At 32.6% G+C, this 21,092-nt stretch overlaps 2 protein-coding genes across 4 annotated transcripts; one reads left to right on the top strand and one right to left on the bottom strand.

The window, feature by feature from the left end:
* The first annotated feature begins 10,540 nt into the window (after positions 1-10,540).
* Positions 10,541-14,277, top strand: LOC140823433 (uncharacterized). Of its 3 annotated transcripts, none has more exons than XM_073184779.1 (6): positions 10,541-10,708; positions 10,808-10,899; positions 10,974-12,576; positions 12,661-12,863; positions 12,970-13,153; positions 13,232-14,277. In XM_073184779.1, the coding sequence occupies exons 1-6, from the start codon at positions 10,558-10,560 to the stop codon at positions 13,840-13,842; spliced, it is 2,844 nt and encodes a 947-aa protein (XP_073040880.1). In that variant the 5' UTR covers positions 10,541-10,557; the 3' UTR covers positions 13,843-14,277. The 3 variants fall into 3 exon arrangements, with proteins under 3 accessions (XP_073040880.1, XP_073040879.1, XP_073040881.1); XM_073184778.1 differs by having other exon boundaries at positions 12,655-12,863; XM_073184780.1 differs by having other exon boundaries at positions 12,655-12,863; positions 13,031-13,153; positions 13,232-13,445.
* Positions 14,278-14,685: 408 nt separating this feature from the next.
* LOC140824346 (rop guanine nucleotide exchange factor 3-like) lies at positions 14,686-16,232 on the bottom strand. The gene is made up of 5 exons (XM_073185946.1): positions 16,227-16,232; positions 15,638-15,757; positions 15,240-15,549; positions 14,968-15,002; positions 14,686-14,888 (listed from the first exon to the last, which is right to left on the bottom strand). Exons 1-5 carry the CDS (start codon positions 16,230-16,232, stop codon positions 14,772-14,774), a joined length of 588 nt encoding a protein of 195 aa, XP_073042047.1. The 3' UTR covers positions 14,686-14,771.
* Between the last annotated feature and the right edge of the window lie 4,860 nt (positions 16,233-21,092).

Below are 21,092 nucleotides of genomic sequence, written 5' to 3'. Positions count from 1 at the left end.
TGGTCTCACATGGGACCAACTCAATTATTAAAATAGCAAATGGATTAAAATAAAATTTTAAAGTTATAAACTAAAAAAACAAAATAAACCATAAGACCACATTTTTGTCTCAATTATAGAGATTTTTAATAATAAAATAGGCAAAAACTTGTGTGAGACGGTCTTACGGGTCGTATTTGTGAGACGGATCTCTTATTTGGGTCACCCATGAAAAAGTATTACTTTTTATGCTAAGAGTATTACTTTTTATTGTGAATATGGGTAGGGTTGACCCGTCTCACGGATTATGACCCGTGAGACGGTCTCACATGAGACTAACTCAATAAAATAATAATATACTAGAGATTATCCGCGATACAAAGAAAGTGACAATAGGCACGGATGTCTCGTTTGAGGATTTTGTTTCTGATTTTTTTTAATAAAAAACACAGAGTGTAATGAAAGAAAACCTAGTTTATTGCCAAACACAGCCCTAACTTGATGCATGAAGAGAAAAAAGGAGGAGCGTGAGTGACCTACCATCCGTGTGATCCCGTACAGTACTCTGAGACAGAGGTATGATCCCCTGCTTCCGGTGTGCGCAAGAGCCCCCTGCAATCCTCAAATCTCATGGGAAATGGCGACAAAGTCAACTCGCTCCTTTGTTATTATTTTAAAGTTTTGTTGACTTTTGAAATATATTATGTGTGTGTGTGTGTATATAAAGTCATCCAAATTTCCCAATTCTTTGAAATGTAATTAACTATTTATTTGTTTACAAATTTTTCTATGCCCAAGTAATTTAAAAGTGTTAGCGGTCATATTCAGAAATTTCATGTTAGTCTAATGGTATTATCCAAACGATATTGTCTTCAATTATGTATGTGATGTCGCGGACAAACAAATGGACCAATATGGTTTTTAAAATTTGTTGAGATTTCTAAGTCGTTATATCACACTCAGATTCATGTAAGTTCGACTATGTGATGGATCCCATCATCTCAGATGTACAATCGTTTTGCGTACACGATAAACTCAAGTTAATATGAAAATACATTATAACGACATATGCATCATTTCAAACATTTATTTTAAATTAATGTGGGAGATGAGTATTAGTGTATCACACGTTTCATTTTCCAAAAAAATTAAAAATATAAACATGTCCATCAATCTATCCCAAATATAGTTTCCTTCATCTTTTTTTTTTTAAAAAAAAATAAAAATATCTAAAATGTTCAGTGGATTACTTTTAACTTTTTTGTAGTGTAGCATGGGCTCAACAAACAAACTAAATACATAGCCCATGCCATTCGGAGGCCCAATAGGCAAACCAAAGATCGGATGGCCCATTTATTTGGGTACAAATGCAAGCCGTCCGAACTCAATCCACTCGTTTGTGTATTGATTTTCCCCCAAAGTAATCTATGCTATTTAGGTTTTCAATCTTCAATTCGATGTGTTAATCATCTTATATTGTTTAATTTCTGATAGAGAATTAGGAAATTTCGATTATTAAAGTTTATTTTTGTGCTTCTATCTCTCTCTTATTTCCTCATGCCGCCACAAGAAACTTTGTTGTCGACGGATATAAGCCGAACAGTGTGTTTGGTTCTTTCAAAATATGGATTTGGATTTGGAATTGGAATTGGAAATTCGAGTATTAGAAATTTTAATAAGTTACCTTTATAAATCATCTAAACGTAAGTTTTTAAAATTCAAATTCTATCAAATCTTATCAAATTTGATGAGATTTGGATACACTCATCGAAATCTCATGAAATTCTAAACAAATTCAAATTCTTTTTTTGAATCACTTTGTCAACAGTAAAAATAAGATTTTGAAATCCAAATCCCATAAAATCTTTCCAAATTCTGATTGACAAACACACTAGAAACCTCACCGAGTTTATTGCGAGAAGAAGGAGAAAAGGTTTTCCAAATGTAAGCCGAAGACTTAGTAAATTGGTCATTATTTTACATTATTAATCAAAATGGTTTCTTTTGCAATTTAACTTTTTTACTATTTCATAAATACATTAAATTACTGTATTATACTACCCCAATCCCATATATTATATTTTAATGCAATATTTTCAGCTATAATTTTAAAGAAATCGGTAGTAATAATTAATGCTATGATCACTTGACTTAAGTAACTAAATGACAATAAATGCGACTTATTCAAAAGCGGTTGATTTTTTTTGACATTTTACGCGTTTTTTTTGTGCTTCGTGGACACGCTTTTAAGAATCCTAGGTCTGGGTGGAGAGATAAAAAGTTGGCGTGGGTGTGATGAGTGCTTTTTTGTGGTCCCATTGGAACAATTAACTTTTGCCATAATTTCAAGGTATGAGCTACGTTTGATTGGATCATAAAATAATGAAATGATTAAGAGAGAAATAATAAAATAAATTATTAAAGTAGATAATGATAAAATAATATTGTGTTTGGTATGATTATTAAGAATGAGATAATTAAAAATCTTTTGATGAATTGACAAAATTGCACTTCCACTTTTGCGACGGTCGGTGACGGTGGTGGTCGGTTGGCAGCGGCGATCGGCGGCAACAGGTGGTCGGCGACGGCGCAGTGATCGACGGCGGTTGTCGGTATGCGGGAGGCGGCGTTCCAGAGGTCGGTGGAGGGAAGTGGTGGTGAGTTTGGATTTAGGAGAAGGGTAAATTGAAAAAATATGTTGCATTAAGAGTGTGGTAAATAATCCACCTAATATAACCTAAGAGTGAGTCTCATATGAGACCGTCTCACGGATCTTAATCTGTGAGACGGGTCAACCATACTCATATTCACAATAAAAAATAATACTCTTAGCATAAAAAGTAATATTTTTTCATGGATGACCCAAATAAGAGACCCGTCTCACAAATACGACCCGTGAGATCGTCTCACACAAATTTTTGCCATAACCTAATCATTCATAAGAGGGATTGACTTGATTAAATAAAAAACGTATCAAACATAAGATTAGATGAGTTAAAAAAATAAATCCACATAATCAAGGCAACCAAGCGCAACCTTATAAAAACACACACAATTATTTTCCTAAAAATTTGCACAAATGGTTTTTTTTTATACAAACATTGTTTTTAAAAATTATTGTAATTTCAAAACTTTAAAATCATAAATAAAGGAAACGACATTGTATTAATTAAAATTAACTTTGACTTGAATTGTAATCTATATTTCTTTTTCCGATATGACACTGGATTTCAAATATCAGATAATCTCTTTTACACATTTTTTCTTCGGATCGGAAAAAACTCATCAAATAATATCTAGTACATATTAATCAAACACTTCATGACTTCAAGCCGTCGATCAAGAACTTAACATTTTTCATAGGGAAATTTTGAAAAAATGACGTTTTTCCCATTTATTTGTAAAAAATGACATTTGTTTATTAAAATAACATAATATAATGGGCTACATTATATATTTTTACTTTTCTAATAAACAAACATCTTTTTTAAAAACAATATTTTTAATGGACGTTTATAATAATAATAATAATAATAATAAATATTATTATTATTATTATATTATTATTGGAATCATCGTACAAGACGTGCTTGGTTCGCAAAACAAAGTCGCAATCACTCGTGCGCGTTTTAAACAATGAAATATCAAATATAATTATATATATATATGATCGAAGTATTTGAAAATAATAATATAATATATATTATATTAGATTTAAAAAATGTCAGAAATAACCATTTGGTAGAAAGGATTAAACACTGCATCTTATTTTATCTCATTTTTGGATTGAGTTCTGCTAATAATCGAAGCTAAAAACAATTTTTTTATTTATAATTTTCAATTTGTTATGATGTTTTTTTTATACGAGTTATGTGATATTTTGAAAATTCAAAAATCTATATAAAAATAAATAAATATTATAAAAATATCAAAAATTCGATTAAATATGAGCGTCGAGAGTTTTTTTTTTTAATAAAAGAAGTCAATAAAGGAATTCAATAAAGTCACATAAAATAAAGATGATACATTAAAAAAACCTAATTTTTTGTCGTCATCGTGTCACATTAACCAGTGGGTGCCTAACTCTTCTTATTATATGTGTTGACCAAAATTGGTGTTAGAAATGTCTGAGTAATGTTCAGTTAATATAGTAGTAATAAATCACACCCCAATATAAAAATTTCAAATAATCATACCACTTGTACAAACTACTAAGCAAATAATGACAAAAACTTGTGTGAGACGGTTTCACGGGTTTTATTTGTGAGACGAGTCTCTTATTTGGGTCATCCATGAAAAAATATTACTTTTTATGCTAAGAGTATTGTTTTTTATTGTGAATATGAGTCGGGTTGACCCGTCTCACCGATTAAGATCCGTGAGACGGTCTCACAAGAGACCCACTCGCAAATAATATACATATGGTGAAACAGTTTTACAGATATTTATTTGTGAGATAAGTCGATTCGATTCTCATATGTATTGAAAAACAAAATTTTGAGATAAAAATTAATATTTTTCATGAGTTGAGTTGAGTAAGGTTGAAGACCATTTTTATAAAATTAACTCATACAACAGTCTCACGAAAGTTTTTTTTAGAGGCAAAAACTTGTGTGAGACGGTCTCACGGATCGTATTTGTGAGATTGATATCTTATTTGGGTCACCCACGAAAAAATATTACTTTTTATGCAAAGTGTATTACTTTTTATTGTGAATATGAATAGAATTGATCTATCTCACAGATTATGATCCGTGAGACGGTCTAACATTAAAGTCTCTTTTTTAGGAAAGGAATTCAATAAAGTCACATAAGTTTTATTTGTTTTTATTTTTATTTACTATTTCCACCCAATTTATTGGTTGTACAATTGATAGTTTTCGAGACTATTTAATATATATTTTTTATTAATTTCAATTGAATTCGTAAAGGGTTTGATTTTTTTTAGATATTTAAAATTATACCAATATAATTTGAATTGGCACGAATATTATCACATTTTATTAAATTAAATTTAGCCCGAGTTTAATTCTCAAAATCTTAAATTTATGAATTAAGAATTTAATATATTTACAAAAGAAAAGTCAAAAGAAATAAATGATTTTAATATTTAATAATAAACTCGAATACCTTGACATTTCAAATTTAGATGAGCGCAATCTCTAAAATTGAACAAATTTGATTAAAATCAAATTAAAATTTTGATAACTTGATTAGTTTTATTATATTAAAAATTTAAATCAGTCGTCGATATATAACCAGTGACTTACATGTCACCAAAATTTTAAGTTAAAAACTCGATTGTAACAATATCCTCCCAACAAACTTATATAAGTTTTTGCTCACGCAATTAATAAAAGTTAGTAAAAATCCACATTCGTTGCATGTGTTATTATTAGTTTTAATTTGATCAAATGATACTAAACATTAACTCAAAATTATTTTCAATTTAGAAGAGTTGTTCGATTTAGAAAGAAAGTTTTGTTTATATTTTTTCCTACGTCAAATATGGAGTGACTTCAGGAGGTTTTTAGTATAGTAATTATGGAAATAAATATTTTGGTGTACTCTAAGATAATTACTCACACTTAATAATGTAGTATAGATTTGGATAAACAATAATTTACTATTTAGTTTTTTTTCATATTTAATTCGATTTTGTCGGAGTGATGTGTGTGTGTATATATATGTATGTATATTCTCTAATTTTTTTAAGGCAAAAACTTGTGTGAGACGATCTCACGGGTCGTATTTATGAGACGGATCTCTTATTTGGGTCACCCATGAAAAATTATTACTTTTTATGCTAAAAGTATTATTTTTTATTGTGAATATAGGTAGGGTTGACCCGTCTCACAGATTATGATCCGTGAGACGGTCTCACGTGAAACCCACTCTTTTTTTAATCTGGAAGAATAGTGTATATATTTATATATGTATGTATATTCTCTAATTTTTTTAAACTGGAAGAATAGGAGAGTATTTGTATGATTAAGACAAAGGGATGGAGAGGACATCCAATAAATGGGACAAAATATCGGTTGCGGAGTTAAAAATTTTTGTGGCACCCCAACAAATTGGAAATCAGACACTTAACTGCTTTGACTCCAGAGGAACCGGTTTGGTCGATCCTGGGTGTGGGCCCAATCAACGGCCAAGATTCTTTCATGAGGGGAAATTTTTAAAAAATATATATATATAAGGGCCAGAAAAATTCTGGCCCTTGGATCTACCCCTGCAGACAGTGGATGAAATTTTCCAGAGGAACCATCATCTTCCCTAAAAACAATAAATACTATTAATTTTTTTAAAAAATAAATATTTCACTAGGTTGTTAGTTGTCTTACATTTTGCATTATTTTTTAAAAGTATTTTAAATATAATATATATATTAAATTTTGTCTCGTGTATTTGAGTTAACAATTCATCTCTACGTAAAACATAATATGTCTATTGTGAGATGATATACGGATTTTTATTCGTGATATAGTTCAACCATGCCCATATTTACATTAATAAATAGTACTTTTGACAAAAAAAAGTTAATATTTTTTTATAGATGTTTCAAATAAGATATCCGTCTCTCACAAAAATTTTTGTGCATAAAATATATGTTTTTTTAAATCATAAAATATATGTTATGAGCCAAATATTAGATAAAAACATGTAAAGACATGGTAATAACAATTGTAAATGTAAATTGAATGGACAGATGACAATAGGTGGATGATGATTTCTAAGTTTTCGTGTATACATATATTTCTAATATATTATTAAAAACCGATATAATAGGAACAAAAGCTTGATGACATGTTCTATTTTGTTTAATTTTCATTTAATTTTTGTTTTGTTTTCTAATTTATCGTTTTAAAATCGCAGTATTTTTCATTTTTCATAGTTATTGTATAATTCCATTGAAATATAATCGATTTAAATTGCTAACATATAATAATTTCAAATTGTAGTTGAACCTTCTTTAATTTTTACAACTGTGCTATTTCTCCTATTTTAATTTAAATTCAATTAATTATAAAAAAAAGTATGTATAAGCACGCAATATGTGCACTGATGTACTAGTAGATAATGAATTGTGAGAGAGCTGTAAGTTTAGTCAATTATCATATTTTGAATTTAATTTTAAGGATATTTGATTAAATTTATTCATTTTAATATTTAATTAGAAAAACTTGAATTTCATATGTCTTAAAATTGATAAAATATCGGTATTTAATCCGAAACTTCCGACAGATGACATGCCGATTTTATCTGACGTTAGGATCATAAACAGGTAGCTCGCAACTATCCCAAGCACTATTGTTCTCCATAAATTTTTTTGATGATTTAAGAAAAAAAATAATCCATACACAATAGTAATACAATCTTATCATTCGAGCAAGCATTTCCTAATCATGGTTCTTACAGATGGGATGAACCAGACAAAAAACAAACAATGTAACCAAAAACGACTACAAAATATTTTTATTTGATTTTGAGCATCAATTGTTGGGAAAAAATGGATAGTTGGCCTGGTTAAAGTAATCGAGGATGTAGTAGCCTATAAACACCTACCGAGAGTACCTAATATCATTCTTAATCTCCGACGACTAAGATCTTGAAGACAAAGAAGTTTGTATGCCAATCGGAGAGATTAGTTTGTTGACCTATTATTAGAGGACAACCGTAAAACTGGTTCGTCGGCAACGACCGGTCGTGGGTCGCATGTGAAGGAATGGAGTAAAGGCAGCTAGAGCTTTATACTTGGGGAGAGTATAAAAAGAAATAGTGAGCCAATAGTAAAAGACCACCAGCTTGGTTTCTAATTTGTATGGTATTATTTTAAAAATAAACTAACTAAAAAATTTAAAAGATGATTTATTTTGTCTTTAAAACTAAATTTAATATCATTAGGTATAGTTTGGTAAGTAGGATAAAAGAGGGATTGATAAACAATTCTCCTTTATCTCACTCTTGGTACTTTTCTGGAAAGCCATGATAATATCATGAGTCCGTGATAAATAATTTTATATAAGGATAAAATATCACTTTTATGAGGTGTGATAATTTTAATATAATGATAAAAACACCATAAATGACTTAATTGCCCTCAATATATAAAAATCGTAAACTCTATTGTTCTCTCATTTTACTTGTAGGCAGAATTTAAAATCAAATAAATATTTTTATTTATTTTATATACTATATAATATGATAAATATATAAATGAACTCGAGATAATTATATAAATGATTTGTATAAATCTCAATAAAATTATTAATATCACTCGATTAACCTTGAAAATTTATATTTGACTTGACTCGCAAAATTAAGGGCTCAATTATCATATTATATAATATATAAAATTAGGTAAAAAAATAAATAAATAAATCATACAAGTACTGTCGACGCATGAACAGATAAGAAATATAAATTCAAGCAACAAATTTAAAATTATAAAATTTATTATAATAAGGTTAATTTTGTCATTACAATCTAATATATAAATTTAGTCACTCTTATTAAATAATACCAAACATTAAATATAATTTAATAATACCAAACATTAAATATAATATCTTACATCTTATTTATCATTAAACTATCTTAATATTATATATAACATGTTTATCCTATCATGTATACCAAATTATGCCTAATATATATCACATATTTATCCTATCATATGTACCAAACTATGTTTCAAAGTATTCTACAATAGATAGATAGGTTTATATAGAATAATATTCACTGTGCACTTTCGATATATACATTCACTGTGTTTGTACATACTTACAAAACCTTGTTCCAAATTTGCAAAATTTCGTGCCAACAAGAAGAAAACATTCGATTCAAGATGCCGGGATTTACAAAAAGAATGGGAAAAACAATAAAAATATACGCTCCCAAGAAATCTGCTCAAGAAAGAGACCCTTTCTCCATCGCTTTCTCCTTGTATTTCATGGCCCCACCACCCTTCAATCCCACCTGTGTGGCAATGGCATATAATACAATGCTTCTCCTCCTCCTTCCACTTACAAAAAGCTTGAGAGCCATGTCTTATCTCTCACACAGACACGCACTGTTACTTTCACTTTTTCCAACCTTTGCTTCTTTCCTCCCGTCTTTCAGACTTTAATGGCTGCTTCCCACATCATTTTGCTCCCATTGTAATGAGTGTTGGTGGGTTTCCTATCTGGGCCACTCTTTTTTTGGTCGGTTTGGAATTAGATACGTTTTCCCACCTAAGCAGTAAAGTTCCATCTTTCTGCATTTTTCTTGGTTTGCGTTTGTGGGTATGCTTGTAAATGCTGCCAAGATTTAATCTTTTTCCCTTTAGCTCTTTGTTCTTGTTCTAAAGGTGTAGTGTAAAACGTGTGTGATCTAATTATTGTGACAAATACCGGATTCCCAGAGAAAGAGTTTATGGGGAGTTTTCATTTCACAAATGGGCTTCAAATTTTATGTTTGAAGGAATATGTTGTTGAATGTTGAGAATTTAAAGGGATTAAAGATTGGTCATCGTTATAGCCTTTGAAGCATGCGTACACATAGGTCGCTGCTTGATTGTTTGATGTGATCATATTATATTATTATTCATATAAGATTTCATTGAAGGCAAGTTTGGATGACTTGCATATTTAATCAAATCTTAAATTTCTCAAATGGATGAAAAATTGCAAGAAATTTCTGGTAAAATAGTTCTAATTATAGTATGCATTTTGAATCTTAGGTAGAAACAGAAGATCCATGAAGGTAAAATGCTGTATTCTTGAGAGAAACAGAAAGTTACATTAACTTGAGCTATTCTCTTTTGTACATCTGTCTGTATGTCAGATCCATTTTCAGGTAACAATCCTAATTTGAGAAATTTCATTTTAATTTAGTTCTCAAGTACTATATATACATACATAGAATCTTTGTTTTCCTTGCTGATTTAGTTCTTTTGTGTCTTTTCTGTGAGCTCAAGAGTTTTTGGGTGTAAAACTTAAGTACGCGTTACATTGTCAAAATAACTGTGAATGAAATTTGAAGAAATTTTTATATGACAAGAGATCGCGGTTTCGAATTTTGCCATGATTAGAACATTTTCTATAAGTACATGCTTTTGCTTCTAAATACAAGTTTTTTCATGAAAATATTATGATGTGGAATGGAAGTTGATTTCTTTAGATAAGACGAAGCAGAGCATTTTTTGTTGGCTGACATAATGAAATCAATTCATAGCATATCTACGGAATTATTCCTGAATTAAAGCTGAAATTTTTATTGTCTAATTGTTTGTGGATACCAACATAGTTTGTCTTGAAATATTAGTCCGAGGGAGCTTCAACATTTTTATATCATGATTTTTCAAAACATTTAACAAAAGTTCAAGCCTTTTTTGAAGCCCTATGATGAATTTCTAGAGATGGACTCATGTTTATCTGGATTATTTGATATTGGCTCTGAGTACCTTTTTCCCTCTTTTTTTTTTCAACTTAGTTCATCAATTGTCAATTAATTTTCCGTCCCTGTTATTTAGCTTGCAGCGGATAGATGACTAAATGATTGCATGATACTGAAGTGAAAACATCACTTGTTATGGCTAAGAGATCAAAGAGACGCCCATTACGGGGTGAAAGGAATCAAGCAAGTTGTATATGGGGTTTAATTAGCATATTTAGATTCGGTCATGGTCGTTCCACCAATAGATTGCTTGGAAATAGAATGCGAACAAGCAAGCAATGCGTTGGTAAGATTTACACCTGCAGGTGTTACTCTTTTCCTAGAATCAAGGTTATTTTTAATCCAATACCTGTTTTATTTTAACTCAAGCCCTGTGTTTCTGCAGTTTCTCCTTCGAATACAAAAAGAATTCTATCTGGCCATGCTGAAAAATCTGAAGTTCTATCTGGCCATCCTGAAATATCTGAAGTAGTTTCTGTAAGTTTAGGTATCTTTTCCTAGTTGAAATATTATTTATCTGTCTGCTTTATTTATTTCATTCAGAATTTCAGGATGTTGAAGAAAAGAAGATTGCAATGGCTGTTGTCGAGACTAGAGTGAAGGAAATTATGGAAGAGGAAATGTTCAACGAGCAAGGCTCAACAAAGCAGTCAGATTTTTCTGATACAGGTTTCGAGCAAAATGATTCGCGAAAAGGATCTCAAGTAAAAAAGAATCATAGGCGAAAAAACAAAGCGTATGGCAGTTACTCAGACAATATGGGAGTTTCCAAATTTGGTGCTGAAATTTGCTTGATGCCTGAAGAATCTTGTGAAGCCCATTTGCGAAAATCATCAGACTTTCTTGATCTTGAAATGACTATGGAAGAGTTAGCATTCTGGATTAATCAGAGAAACGCAAAGTGCACGAATCGTGATTTATGTAGCAAACCTGATAGTCCAGCTGGTCATGCTGTCGTGGCTAGAGAAAATATAGTTGCAGCAATAAAGGCACTCGTAGAACAGAGAGTAAATGACTGTATAAATTTAGGGGAAGGAGGGAAATGTCGTTCGAAAGAATTAATGGATACCTTCGGTTCAAACGAGGATTTGTTCTTAAAACTGCTACATGATCCAAACTCTGCTCTGACCCAACACATACAAAATTTAGAAGTTGCTAGGTTCGAAAAAGACCAAAAGCTCGGTTCAGTGACTGGAACCCAGTTGTCTGAAGAAAAGCCAACCAACTTAAAAGATGATGGATTTAGTAGCCGTAAACAGCTCAACTTCTTCCGCCGGAGGACCAAATCTCTTGATAGCTTCACTTCTGAAAGAGATGAGGAAATTGTAATCTCAAAACTTGGATCTAAAAGGTTACATAGCCCTGATACTGCTATCAGATATTCACCACATTCACCATGTAATGTTGCTAACAATGCACACAACGAGAGAAATAGGTCCCAGTTCTCTTTCTCTGAAATTAAAAGAAAGCTTAAGAATGCAATGGGAAAAGAGAGACATGGGATTTCTTATGATGGCAGTATCCATGAATCTTGTTCTAAGCAACAAAATACGAACAATAACGAGGATAAAAGTCAAGTGGTAGAAAATTTTAGCTGGAGCTCTCCTAACAGGAACCATTTCTACTCCGAAAGATTTGCGAATCCATCTACCATTCTTAAGAGGTTTGAACAAGCCAGCAAATCAAGAGATAAGGGTTTGCAAGCGGTGAAGGAAACATGCCAATATCCAAATTTTTGGGAATCTAACATCTATAGTGAAGCTAAGAAGCATCTCTGTGAAATGCTGAATAATGGAGTTGTAAATGCAGAATCAACGAGTCAGCAGCTGCCCAAATCCTTAGGTGGGATTCTTTGTCTACCTGAATATAATAGTTCTCCTTTCTGCACCCCGAGAAAACATGTAGACGACGTCTTCATAACTGCCCAGATGAGATTATCTCCGCGTGGCATAGTTACAAACAATGTTAGTGGGTTAGCACAAGAAAATCATATCACTCAAGCAAGTTCAGATAGGAAAAGCAACGAGACTATGTCATATCCCCTTTGTGATAAAGTACAATCTTCCAACACGAATATCAATGTTCCAGGCCGGGAGGATCATGATAATTCTTCAGAAGTTCAATCCTGTGCAGAGCATATCACTGTTCGGGAAGGTGAATTTTGGTTATACAGTAAAAATGGTTGTAAAGTCCAGTAACTCCTCTCGTTAATGCTGAGTTTTTTTCTTTGAGCTACAGTTCCTAGTTATTCTTCAAAACTTTTGGGGATCAAAGAAATGACTGAATCAAGGTCTGATGAAGCGGATGGAATTATTAGTATTTCTAGCGAGCCACCCCGCAATGCAAACCAAATAGATGTTCAGAATGGAGACACTCGGGAAGTTGACAGTGAAGAAAGTTCTCCCCAATGCCTGAAAGATTCTAACCAAGGATTCAAATTGGTGAAAATTCCTATTTGTTGATTCTATGCTCCCATAAAATTTCATTAGTGTCTTGTTCTCCTTTTCATTTTCTTTGAACGAGTGCCATTTTCTTGATATTTTCAAGGATTTATTTAGAGAGGATCAAATGCTGTCTCCTCCAGTATTACCCCCTGTGCATTCTCCAGGAGCCGTGGAGACCAAAGATTCTGAGGATGCAATTGACAATACAGATCGAGCCAGTCCCATATCTGTTCTCGAGCCATTATTCACAGATGATGATATCAGTCCTGCAAGCACGTCTCAACGAGGTTAGATTCCTCATAAATAATTTGGGTTCTCTTCACTTTCTATCTTTCATCTTGATGTTAACTAAATGTGGCATTCAGTTGGAAAAGAAGTTGAACCTCGACAAATCCATTTCAAAGAGCAATCTTGTGCAAGTGAACGAGGAACTTGTATGAAAATTTCGCTTGAGGGTGAAGAATCAGCATTTGAATATGTGGAAGCTGTGTTGCTTGGTTCTGGATTGAACTGGGATGAATTTCTTTTAAGATGGTTCTCTCTCATTGAAGTTCTCGATCCTTCATTGTTTGATGAAGTTGAGTTATTTTCTAGCCGACCGCGACATGATCAGAAACTTCTGTTTGATTGTTCTAATGAAGTTCTAAAGGAAGCGTGTGAGACACATTTCGAGTACTCGACTGGGAGATCAAGTGTTTCACATAATATTCTGCCAGTTCCTACAGGGATGGATCTGATTAACAAGGTATGGAAGCGAGTCGAATGGCATCTCTTTTGGCCTCCTATGCCTCATTCTCTGGATCAACTTGTCAAAACAGACATGGCACAATTTGGAAAATGCCTGAACATCCAATTAGATATTGAGCTTACCTGTTACGATATGGGGGAAACGATTTTTGATGAACTGGTGGAAGATACTGTTCTGACCTTCATTAATGATACTATCATAGATGATGAGTTCATGATACTTGGATGAAAATGTAACAGTCCTATTTAGTCCTCATTTGGAGAGAGAGGCTTGACGTGGTGAAGCTTATGGACATACGGTAATGCTGACTAGTGTGGTACTTTTTCTTGATTTTACGAGTTCGCGAATAAATGATCGTTTTCTTTTCCAGTTTTTCCCATGAATGGGGGATACCGCGAGTGATTTTCGGAGCGTGTAATACAACTTCCATACATTTTCAGTAAATCTAACCTGATAGGAGGAGAAACAAGGTGTTGGTGTCGGGTGCTATATTTTTCTTGATTTTGTGACTGTTTTAGCGAGTGTCTGCATTCATATGTTTATAGTTCTGAGTATATATTTTGTTTTGTAATGAAAGAACGAAAAAGATGAGTTGTAAATTGAAAGTTATGGCACAGGTATGGTAAGTAAAAATGTCAGAATGGAAGAAACAAGTTATTGATATTGCTGATCATTAGACTCAGATTTCACTTAAAATTTATTTGCAAGAAGAAAAAAGGATTTTAAAACGAGATTTTTCACTTAGCTTTATTTTTTTAAAAAACTTACTTATACTTAAATGGAATAAGAACATCGAACTATGCATGATACAATACTTGAAAAAAATGGACGCAAAATGTAAAAAATTTATTTAGAATTTATGTACGATGGAACCCATCTGAACTTCCATTGCATAATTTAGTGAACATAAGCGTCCATTTCCTCCTATCCATGTCAACAGTTGTATAGTCCTGGCATTGAATGAAGGAGCTAACTATGTCAAAGATTCTCATTTCCATTCTGAATACTCGTGTCGATCAAGAGGGCTCGTATTGCTCGAGTTCGAATCACATAAGGCGCGAGCCATTCGAATCACATAAGGCGCGTGCCTACTGGCTCGTAGTCGTGTCTACTCACATTGTTTGTTTCATGTTCCTAGGAGTTCTTGAAAAGCCTAGTCATGTTTGTTCATGGTTTTTTCTACAAAAAAGAACATCATCAATCCAGGCAACAATGTCGAATGCCAAACTTTCCAACACTCTGGAGTAGCTCTCTAAAATTACTTGTCCTACATCCTGCATTCGCGAACCAAATCAATATTTTCTGTGTCGAAATGAGTATCATGTCGTTCGATTAATTGGAAAAGAGACTTACCATGTTGTACTGGATTTTACACATATCCAAGGACGGACCACCCCAAAGGCTGGGTGGGCTTCAGCCCAGACTATATTTTTGGGCCAAAGTAGTAGTATTGATTAAGTTTTTTTTAATTATATTTTAACCTTGTCTTTTTAACTTAGTAAGTTTTTTGAGCTCATTTTTTAGCACATTTCTTTGAGAGTATTTCATAGCCATCTCACAAGTGCCTTCTTTCACCCCATGATCAAAATATTTTATGGCTACGTCTCTGCACATATCCACTGTAATTTGTGAAAGTTTTGGGTATCTGAATTTCAAACATAACAATAAGGTATCGGCTCTGCCTGCTAAAAGATGATTCTTGTCACTTCGATCTAAGTCAGACACGAGGTCCTTAACCATGCCCCATGATGATTTTGAGTGAGCCATCCAACTTTTATGGCGCCAATTGTACATGAAGGCCTCGATCTCGTCCGCCAGTTCGAGGGCTTCGCGTTTCGAACTTATGTTGAGTGAGTGAAGAAGATGACCAGCTGAGAATTTCACAGCATTGTACATGTATTTGTAGATTGCATCTCCTACACTTGCTTTTCCACTCTACAATCACACAAAACCAAATCATAAGGCAAGATTTAGAACATTCCAAGTGATAATAATATTTAACATTTCGAATGGAATTTATTACCGTAGGAAGAGAGGCCGTGTACGATTCTTGAATTTGCATTTCAGCAAGAATGCCACTGTTTATAGCCATTGCAGCCTTGTGGATTTGGTTGGCAACATCCCCAAAAGGAAATGACAGATCCTATCCTTTCGAATTTCGAATATTTACCAGTAGCAAACTTCGCACCTGTTTTCATGTGTTTCCTACTTTCATGAGCTCGAGCCACATAGAGCTCGGCTCGTTTGTGTGGCTCGAGTTTGGCTAATTTATTGTGTTGTCTATATTGATATCTGATTAAAAGAGAATATATAGAAGTAATATAAAATGAAAAGACTGTTTCTTAAACTTTCATATCTTATTCAGTAGACGGATTCGAAATAAGCTTGTTTAACGAGCTAAAAATGAGGTTGTTTAACGAGCTCGTTTAACGAGTCGAGCTGAAGTCAGACTCGTTAAACACGATAAACGAGCTATTAACAAAACGAGCTTGTGTAATTTCAAAATGAGTCGAGCTCGAACATCATTATAAAAGTTTAAATCACGTTCGAGCTTATAGATACCTTAAACGAGCCTAGCTCGAACCTAATATTATTCAGCTCGGTTAGATTACCTCCATACTTATATAAGATTACAGGGATGACGTGAATGTACAGTACTTGTATCAATCATTATCATAATTACGAGTGGTAAAAATTAGTAATGGAATTTAAAAAAAACTAAAATCATCCATTAGCTCATACAATTCTATGGCGTTACCAAGATGCAAACCGTGCACGGCAATTTTTTTAAACCTCCGTAAATTGTAATAAAAAATATTATTAATAATTTTATCAGTTATTCTTGCGCTTGTCAACAAAAAAATTTATTTCTAAAAGAAATTATATTTTTCCACCATTGCAATTTCCAAAGACTTGTAATTGTCCTGCATATTGATTTACCATCATCTTTCTCCTCTTGCCTGATTTCTCCATTTTTCATCTGCAAAGCTATCTATAAATAAATAAATAATAATAATAAAAGTGAAGAAAATATCGTAAAATACTTCGAATTCGACACGCCTCAAGTCGAAGTCGTGACTAACCAATATTCTCATTTTACGAAAACGATTAATTCAAATTATTATAAGAGTCTGTTATTGTCGGTAGAAGAAAAGTCAATAAAGTTGACAGTATTCAATGAACAGCTGAATTTGTAAACAAAAACGTGGTTGGCTGAACTTATACTGGATCAGGGGCATTAGAGTGAAACTAACATTTGGGATAAACTTCAATCCAAGCATCATTTGGCCTTGTAAGTGTCATCAGCAAGCACCACATTGAATGGAGATGGATTCAATTCAACCAACGCTTTGTAATTTCCTTCCACAAATACTCCTTTGAGGAAAACTCTATTTCATGGATAAAATAAACCCATAAATCTTTTAGAAATACATATGAGAAATTAAAGAGTGCTGATTATTATTGTATTTTCGCGCTTTTTAATTTAATAAATAAATAAATGAAAATAAGACATATATGGCAAAAACTTGTGTGAGACGATCTCACGAGTCGTATTTTGTGAGACGGATCTCTTATTTGGGTCATCTATGAAAAAATATTACTTTTTATGTTAAGAGTATTACTTTTTGTTGTGAATATCGATAGGGTTGACCCGTCTCATAGATAAAGATTCGTGAGACAGTCTCACAAGAGACTTACTATATATACATATACACTCCATTTGGTGAAATTCTTACATCGTTTGACCAAAAAATGCACCTTCGGTAAAGTATTCCTCGTCCACAATTTTGAGTTTGAGGTAACCGTGAGTTTCCAGCTCCGATCGTGATAATTCGAACACAAACTTCTCATTCCAGTAAATTACGTCATCATTTACTGCAAAAAAACGACATTAAAAAATAATAATATTATCTTCGTAATAAGTTCAAATTAGATAAAATAAATAAAATTAAATTAAATCAATCGAGATAGATTCAAAAATATCGATGATCTGAAACAAACCTGTTGCAGTCTTGCTTCTACGTATTTGGCCACAACATTCAATATTAACATGGTAAGCTGAATTCCCTATGAATATATAAGATTTTTTTAACCAAAAATTAATTATATATATCAGAAAAACTCATATGTGACGACCTTGATCAATTTTGTGAAAAATATATTCTATTTGAGTCACAAATGAAAATTTATTAATTATTATTGTAAATATGAGCATAGTTGACCTATCTCACGAATAAAGGTCCGCGATACGGACCTACTCTATATATATATAGTGAAATAAAGAAAATTTACCAATTTTATTGGTATTTTTAATGCCTTCAGCGCTGACAAGAAGAACTTCAAGCATTGCACCTTTCATTTTATTAATTTCGAGAAATATAAATCGTGTTCCTGTTACTATATTATTATGATTGAGATTAAAAGGGACTTTTGCAATGGGAATTTAATTTCATTAAGTGAATGGAATTTAATATCTCCATTAAATGGAGGAGTTACAGCTTACAATATCATATATTTTTAATTTTTTAAATTAATAAAATTAGGCCATTTAATACTTCCATTCTTATGTAACGATTTTTGGATAATTAATAGTATTTTAGTATATTCCAATATATTGGACATGTTTCACCAAATTATTTAATTGATATCGGATTTCATTTTATTTTGTTTAGTTGAAAAAATAAATTTTATAATAAATTTGAAAATTGGTCAATGTTATTGATAATTTGTCAACTTCTATAAAAACGTTAGGGACTCAGAAAATCTAATGATATGATAATAGGAGAAGATACTCTCAGTGTAGCACTAATAATCCGAAAGATAGAAACCGTTCATAACTGTAAATTATCTTTTTCATAAAAATGTTCAAGTTTACGAGGAAATTAAATTTATATGAAAAACGTGTTTTGTTTTTGTGATTGATTTTATCTTCAAAGTTTAATTAATTTTTATATAAAACTCTAATAGATTATTTGAAATTTAATTTCTACCGATAATGTATACGACTGATCATATTAATTTAGAGTGGGGGGGGTTTGAATTTTATATCGTGCGACTAATTAATTTGGTTTATATTTATAGGTAAAAACTGATAATAAAGGAAAATTCAGCTGATGAAGAATGAAGTTTGTTCACCACGCCTTTATTACAAATTCATAGCACCTTTTTATAGCCATGAAAGAAATAACAAACCTAAAATTTCTCCTAGAATAAAGGTAACAAAACGTTTACGTCAACTACAGCTAAGGAAAGATAGGACTTCTTGACTAAGTCACTAACAGAAGACTTAAAACCAAACAAAATTATTTTATTATCTCAACAATCCATCTCTTAAACTAAGTCCTTCAGACTTTAGTTTACTTATGAAAACTTCACTCTTAGTGCAGACTCCCATTAAGCTCCTCAAATATTGAAAGGGGGTAGACTTGAGAGGCTTTGTAAATATACAGCAAGTTGCTCTTCACTTTTGCAAAACCTTAGCTCAATTGTTCCAGCATTGGTGAGATCTCTTAGGAAAATAAAACTTCACATCGATATGTTTGCTTCTTTCCGTGTAGCACAGGATTTTTTGAGAGTTTGATGGCTGAGTTGTTATCACAAAAAATTACAGTGGCTCCAGCTTGCTTAAACTGTAACTTTGCAAGAATGTTTTCTTAACCAGATTGCTTGACAAGCACAAACTGTTGCTGCTACATATTCAGCTTCCGTCGTTGACAACGTGACGATTGGTTGCTTCTTGGACGACCAGGAAACAGCCCCAGTCCCTAAGATGAAAACATAACCTGAAGTACTCTTCCTATCATCTTGATCCCCTGCAAAATCACTGTCAGTAAAACCAAATAAATCGTATTTTTGGTTTTTCTTATAAAACAACCCATAATCCTTCGTTCCTTGCAAGTAACGAAGGATCCTTTTAGCTGTTTGCAAGTGCATTTCGGTTGGATTCTCCATATATCTGCTGATCAAACTCACAGAATACATTATATCTGGCCTTGTGGTAGTTAGATACATCAAACTACCCACAATTTGCTTGTAAAGCTTGTCGTTCACCTTCTTCCCTTCATAATTCTTGTTTAGCTTTACACCAAACTCAGCTGGAGTGCACACAGGATTGCAATGTTTCATTTCAAATCTGTCCAGAATTTCTCGCACAAATTTCTTTTGAGAAATGAAAATTCCATCAGTAGACTGATTTATTTCTACACCTAAAAATTATCTCATCATGCCAAGGTCTGACATTTCAAACTCAATCATCATAGACCTTTTAAACTCTTCAAACATGTCACCATCATTTCCAGTATATATAAGATCATCCACATATAAACAAATCATAAGCATTTTCCCTTGTTGTCCAGTTTTAACAAAAAGTGTGTGCTCATAAGGGCATTTTTGAAAACCTTGTTTCAAAAAATAAGCTTCAATGCGACTATACCAAGCTCGAGGGGCTTGTTTTAGTCCATAAAGAGCTTTTTTTAGTTTATACACTTTATGCTCATTTCCAACCTTAATATAGCCCGGAGGTTGATCGACGAATACCTGTTCTTCCAAATCTCCATGTAGAAAAGCTGATTTAACATCCAGTTGATGAATAGGCCATGAATTTTGCGCAGCCAGGGCAATCACTAATCTGATTGTGTCATGCCTTACTACCGGTGCAAAGACTTCCTTATAATCAACTCCATACTCTTGCTTGTACCCCTTAGCCACTAGACGTGCCTTATACTTGTCAACTTCGCCATTTTCGTTTAATTTTGTTTTAAAGATCCATTTCACACCAATTGTTTTGATTCCTTTTGGAAGATCACACAATTCCCAAGTACCATTTTTGTTTATGGCTTTTATTTCATCATCCATTGTCTTTTGCCATTTTGGTTCTTTGACAGCACTTTCAAAAGTTGTAGGATCAGAATCTGCATATAAAGCAAAGTGGGTGGCTAAATCCTCAATTTGATTAAAGTGACTCACCTCATAGTCTTCCATCCAAACAAGTCTCTTTCTAACACGACTAGCATTAGTTGCTGCTACAGTAGTATCTTCACTGGTTTGTGAAGTTTCAGCAATGGAAGATGTTGCATCTGAAGAAATTTCATATGCAAGTTCTTCTTCTTCTTCAACTTCATCATCAACAATAATTGGAGTAAGCTGCTCCTCATTCCAATTCCAAGTGTTCTCCTCATCAAAAATGACATCTCTGCTAGTAACAATTTTTTTGTGGAAGGGTTAAACAATTTATATGCTTTAGATGTTTCACTTACACCCGAGAAAGACACATTTTTCACCCTTCGCATCCAGCTTATTTCTTTTCACATCTGGGACATGTGCATAAGCGATACAACCAAAAACTTCGAAGTGATCTACAGAAGGTTTTCTCCCACTCCAAGCCTCTTCAGGTGTCATATTTTTCACAGCAAAAGTAGGACTCCTATTTAAGACATGGATGCTCCAATTTCCTGCTTCTGGCCAAAAAGTCTTTGATT

This window comes from Primulina eburnea, chromosome 2 (genome assembly GCF_022965805.1).
Source record: "Primulina eburnea isolate SZY01 chromosome 2, ASM2296580v1, whole genome shotgun sequence".
Lineage (NCBI taxonomy): Eukaryota > Viridiplantae > Streptophyta > Magnoliopsida > Lamiales > Gesneriaceae > Primulina > Primulina eburnea.
Note: the sequence above shows the minus strand (reverse complement) of the source record. Positions and strands in the feature narration are given on the sequence as shown.

Excerpts from the sequence above, each read along its gene's own strand:
- LOC140823433 (XM_073184778.1), top strand. The coding sequence starts at position 10,558 with ATGGCTAAGAGATCAAAGAGACGCCCATTACGGGGTGAAAGGAATCAA. Across the intron at positions 12,864-12,969 it reads CTAACCAAGGATTCAAATTG|GATTTATTTAGAGAGGATCA; the intron begins GTGAAAATTCCT and ends GATATTTTCAAG. Across the intron at positions 13,154-13,231 it reads TGCAAGCACGTCTCAACGAG|TTGGAAAAGAAGTTGAACCT; the intron begins GTTAGATTCCTC and ends TGTGGCATTCAG.
- LOC140824346 (XM_073185946.1), bottom strand. Across the intron at positions 15,550-15,637 it reads ACACGGCCTCTCTTCCTACG|AGTGGAAAAGCAAGTGTAGG; the intron begins GTAATAAATTCC and ends GTGTGATTGTAG. Across the intron at positions 14,889-14,967 it reads GTAAAATCCAGTACAACATG|GATGTAGGACAAGTAATTTT; the intron begins GTAAGTCTCTTT and ends TCGCGAATGCAG.